The sequence below is a fragment of the Engraulis encrasicolus genome, chromosome 8 (assembly GCF_034702125.1).
Source record: "Engraulis encrasicolus isolate BLACKSEA-1 chromosome 8, IST_EnEncr_1.0, whole genome shotgun sequence".
NCBI classification, from domain to species: domain Eukaryota; kingdom Metazoa; phylum Chordata; class Actinopteri; order Clupeiformes; family Engraulidae; genus Engraulis; species Engraulis encrasicolus.
The window spans coordinates 44,376,191-44,381,190 of record NC_085864.1 but is presented as its reverse complement, the minus strand read 5'-3'; the positions used below and the strand labels follow the sequence as shown (position 1 = coordinate 44,381,190).

The window sequence follows — 5,000 nt, the reverse complement described above, 5'->3', positions numbered from 1 at the left end:
TTTTTCCTCTTCATCCTCCCTATCTATATCCCCTGAGTCAAGTTTTTTTGTCTTATTTCTTGCCTTTTTTCTCTAATTTTCTCACCCTCCTTGTTTCTGCCTCTTATTTTCTGTTGTCTGTGTTCTTCTTGGCTTCCTGCAGGGTTCCCAGCTGATTGTCAGCTATGATGAGCACGAGGTCAACAACACCTTCAAGTTCGGCGTCATCTACCAGAAGTTTGGCCAGGTGAGACTCAAGTCACGTCAGGTCAGGGCCGGTCACATCAGGTCAGGTCACATGTAATTAATGGTAAAAACAACCTCAAAAATAACAACAGCTGCCGCTGACCAATTAAAGCTCTGGAAAAGCAGGATAATAAAACTTGGTAAACAGATAGAAAGATTAGAGATGCACCGGATCCTGATTTATACCGGACATATATAGTCAACAACATATAGTCTACTTGCACACATGGGCCCTTTTTATTCCGTTGGCTCAAACTATTTTTTAGACTCATTGGCTTACTGCCACACTGCCTGCAACGGCCGCTTCGAAAGAGCTTTCACTCCATGCAGTGATTGGGGTTGTGAAAGACTGAAAAGCATAGGCTAGAGATAAACCAGATCCTGATTTTTAGGTAACATGCCGNTAGGGCTGGGTATCGTTTTGTTTTTTTCGATACGGTGCCAATTTCGATACTTTGGTTTCGATACCGGTGCTTTTCGATACCGTTTTTCGATACCTGTTGTTTTGAAGTTAATCTCATTATGAAGAACCCATAAGATCATCAAATTCTAAATTTTCACAAGTAGTATTGTGTGCACAGAAAAATAAAGAAAAAATTGATGCAAGGTGCGCCCCCCTTTTCTTTGATTCACAAGTAGTATTGTGCATACGGTGAGTGCATTTCAGTCATCTTAAAGAATGTTATTACAGATTACTCAATATATATCTTCAGTTCAAATGAAATATAGAAGATGATTTCTAAGTAGCCTAGGTGTTGAGTAAGTAGGCAGGAGTACAGTTGGATGACAGTTAGCTCAGCAATCAATGAGTAGCCTACTTCAATGTAGCCTATTGTCATAATCTCTAGGCAAACCTAGGCTAAGGCTTTTGTTATTTCACAAATTATTACTAGATAGCCTATTGCAGCAAATATTCACGTTGTTACTAATTTTCCACCAAAACCCAAATCAGCCATGTAAATTATTTAGTAATCTCAACATCATAGAGCAAAAGAGCATTAGACACATACACACTTCCAGGTGCAGGTTTCTCTCTCTCTCTCCTCTCTCTCTCTCTCTCTCTCTCTCTCTCTCTCTCTCTCTCTCTCTCTCTCTCGAAGCTTCTGCGTATTATTTTGCTTTTGAATCCACGTAGCTACACGCTCTCCTTCACCTGACCGCTTGACTCATACAGATTTGGGAAGACCAGACATCCCAATGAAAGTCCAATAAGTCTCCCTCATATTTGATAGTGGCTCTCCGATGCCCCGCGAGTCAGATAAAGCATTCCTGATTTTAGACTATGCAAGTTCGCGTTTTTTCAATTGCCAATGCGGGAAAGAGGAATATAATGACTCGTGCGTCATGCGTGGGGTACTTGAAATAGATTACGTGCACTTCGTAGGGCGCCCTGCAAATGTCCTGGGTAAAAAAAGCAGGCAGTTATGTACAGACTGGACGACAGAAAGGGCATTGACAAACAATGTATCACTGATTTGCAAATGTGTTGGTCGGGGTGTCCGGGGTTGATAGGCAGCTCCCTGTAATAAGTTTTTGGAACTTGGGATGTCTGGGAGACGCTATCTTAACGCATCGCATGGAAGGGATGTCGAGTGGGTCTTTTAGCGTTGCCCTCCGCGGGAACAAGTTTCAAATCTCCGCACTTTATTAAACCCCTTAGCGATCGCCCACACATTGATTATTATCAAAACTACAGTAGCCGTGCGCAAGTGGAGAGGAGGAGTGCACACTCAAGGAGGTTTAAAACGACAGCATCAGAGGAAGATTGGCGCGACGGTAGTTCTACCACTATTATCATGACTGCACAAACACACACGTCTTCGTTGGAGAAAGGGGTTGTTGAACATGTTTCAAAATTAACACCTCAGCACAACACAGCCTCAACGTCAACTGAACAGGACTCTGCTGATTGAGCCGCGCCCGCGCCAGGCACTGCCTGAAGAGACAAACAGGGCAGCAGCGCATATAGGCCTAATCTTCTATAGAGTTCAAGAAACACTTACTAACAAATACAAATTCATTTCAAACAATAATATTTTTAATGTCCATTCGTCCATGGCTTGTAAATTTCAGCGCAGCTTTCGGCTCTTAGCCTTGATTTGGTGCGTTAATGTTTCGCCAAGTCGTGTTGCCGTCTTTCGCAGGGACAGCTTTGTCACAAATGGAGCATCTGGCTCTATTTGCGTCCAGTCACACGAGCAAAGTTTAACCACACGTTAGATCTCAGCAAGTCTATCAGGGGTGCAACTAGCTACAACTGCAACTACAACTAACTGCAACTAGCTACAACTAAGTTAGCCTACAACATATCCTCACCAACTGTCAGCTGTTCGAGTAAACAAACGCTAGTACTTTTTGAATGAATGAAATGTCTCGTGCTCGTCCCGCCCACCCAGGTCCTTCGAAGCCAATCACAAATGACAATTTCACCTGACTACATGGCTATTGGTTCACAGATTTACTATTGACACAGGGACTGTTGAAACGCACAAAATGTATCGAAATAAGGCACCGTTTTTTTTGTTTTGTTTTGATATTCGATACTATGTGGCTTTTCGGTCGGTGCCAGGACCGGACCGAAATTCGGTACGCAGCCCTACATGCCGGATACCGGATCCACTGCTTAAGATCCTGCCGGATCCGGATCCTGTGAAAAACCTTATTATCCTGCCGGATCCGGAACCGGATTTTTTGGGGGGAATTATCGTACAAGAACCAAATGGTTGTTTCAAGGCAACTAAATGAACTGAATGAAAACTCTGAAATTATCGTACATTGTATTTTTTTTATTGTACAGAGGACAAAATGAACAAAATTATGTTACAAATACTGTACGATAGTGATCTCCCTTCTGACAACACTGTTCCATGAAGAACCTTTCACCCTGTGCTTTAGAGGATCATCAAATCAATAGTTCTTTAGTTCATATAGGCCATTTGTCAGTGATTTGAGATATTGTATAGTCCATTGTGATCTCAGGCTCTAAAGAAAAAACTGCAATGAAAAAAAAAACGTATCGTCTTCGGCCTCTTCATTGAACCGTGTGCACTGCACACCTTTAATTTGTAGAGTGTACAGAGAGAGGGTGTCTCCTCCATTTCCAGTGAAGCGAGTCGAGTCTCTCACCCTCCTCATGGGTTGTGCTGGGAGACACAGTAATAAAAAAACAAATACAAAACATCCTCCATCTAGCGTATCAGCAAACATCATAAAGGCTAAATGTCAGCCTGCTATTGATATCACTCATATTGCCCATCTTGTTTGCTCCGTTATGGATGAGCGAGATAAGTTTTTCATCCAATCCGCCCTACAATCGCCTACGCAGCCTGTCTCTGTTTCTCTGTCTTTCTCTCTCTCTCTCTGTCTCTGTCTCTGTCTGTCTGTCTGTCTCTCTCTCTCTCTCTCTCTCTCTCTCTCTCTCTCTCTCTCTCTCTCTCTCTATCTCTCTCACACACACTTTCTCTCTCTCTCTCTCTTTCTCTCTCTCTTTCTCTCTCTCTCTCTCTCTCTCTCTCTCTCTCTCTCTCTCTCTCTCTCTCTCTCTCCCTCTCCCCCTCTCTCTCTCATCCTCTTCATCTACCATATCCATTTAATATAAAAGACGTAATAGCTTGATGGTGTATGTCTATGGGACAGTGCAAAGTGAGGATCAGACTCAGTTCAGGGCTGCAAACAGGTGTGTGGCATTTGCACACAGCTGACATTTCTACAAATAGATTTGTTGCTCCCAGGAGGTGACTTGGCATGAATCATGATTAATCTTGGCATATTTTTTTTTGTCATTGGCATTTTTTTAAACGGTTTTCTGTGGGGGACTTTTTGGCAAGTTTTTTTTAGCAAGAACTTTTCATTTACTCAAGGATGCAAATGTACGTACGAGTATATCTATGCATTGTATATCACATGTACGTTCCATGTTTGGAATATACATCTTGTGTCTTGTAAATCTATTTACCATCTTTGTCTCCGTCTTTCTCCTCAGACATCAGAGGAGGAGCTGTTTGGGAACAACGAGGAAACGCCGGCCTTCACAGAGTTCCTGAGCGTTCTGGGAGATACTATCGAGCTCCAGGACTTCAAAGGGTAAGGGTCATTGCCATGGAAACCACAGGTACATTCGATTATGGATCCGCCGAGAATTTGCGCAGCAGTCACCATGACCTCATGTTGCCATAAATGCACCACTTGCACCGCTGCAATGGACAGTAATATGCACTGTAGCCTTTTTTTTTAAGATTTTTTTAGAAAGGAGATGAGCTGCACTTTACATTTCATTACACCTAGCTGACGCTTTTTATCCCCGGGCGACGCCCCCTACGACGCCCCGCCCCTTACAATAACTGACAAAAACCACTAAGTTATTATTACAATAATGTGGTAACAGTGTAGAAATAACATATTTAAACGATTTTTAATTTGTTTAAAGGGTGAGATTTTTATTTCCAGAATTCATGCTGTCCGCTCACGAATGTTACCTTTTTCATGAATACTTACCACCACCATCAAATTCTAAGTATTCATTATGACTGGAAAAATTGTGCTTTTCATACATGAAAAGGGGGATCTTCTCCATGGTCCGCCATTTTGAATTTCCTAAAATAGCCATTTTTAGCTGCAAAAATGACTGCATTTGGACCATACTAGAATTTTTTTGTTTATTACTTAGTAAACTTTCATGTAAAGATCAAATTTGGCAATAGGGAGCCTAGTTTCAATGAACAGCATAGTTTGCAGTACCTTTTTTGACCATTTCCTGCACAGTGTCCCTTTAAAAC

At 42.1% G+C, this 5,000-nt stretch overlaps 1 protein-coding gene across 13 annotated transcripts in view; it reads left to right on the top strand.

Annotated features, from left to right (window-relative positions):
• rap1gap2a (RAP1 GTPase activating protein 2a) overlaps positions 1-5,000 on the top strand; it is a 197,021-nt gene that overhangs the window by 163,841 nt on the left and 28,180 nt on the right. For all 13 annotated transcript variants that reach the window (XR_010035883.1, XR_010035882.1, XR_010035881.1 and 10 more), the window contains 2 exons: positions 143-226; positions 4,208-4,308. Coding sequence is in view for 10 of the 13 variants with exons in the window: in XM_063205797.1 (XP_063061867.1) it covers positions 143-226; positions 4,208-4,308 (185 nt within the window). In the remaining 3 variants the exon portion in view is untranslated. The remainder of the gene's footprint in view (positions 1-142; positions 227-4,207; positions 4,309-5,000) is intronic.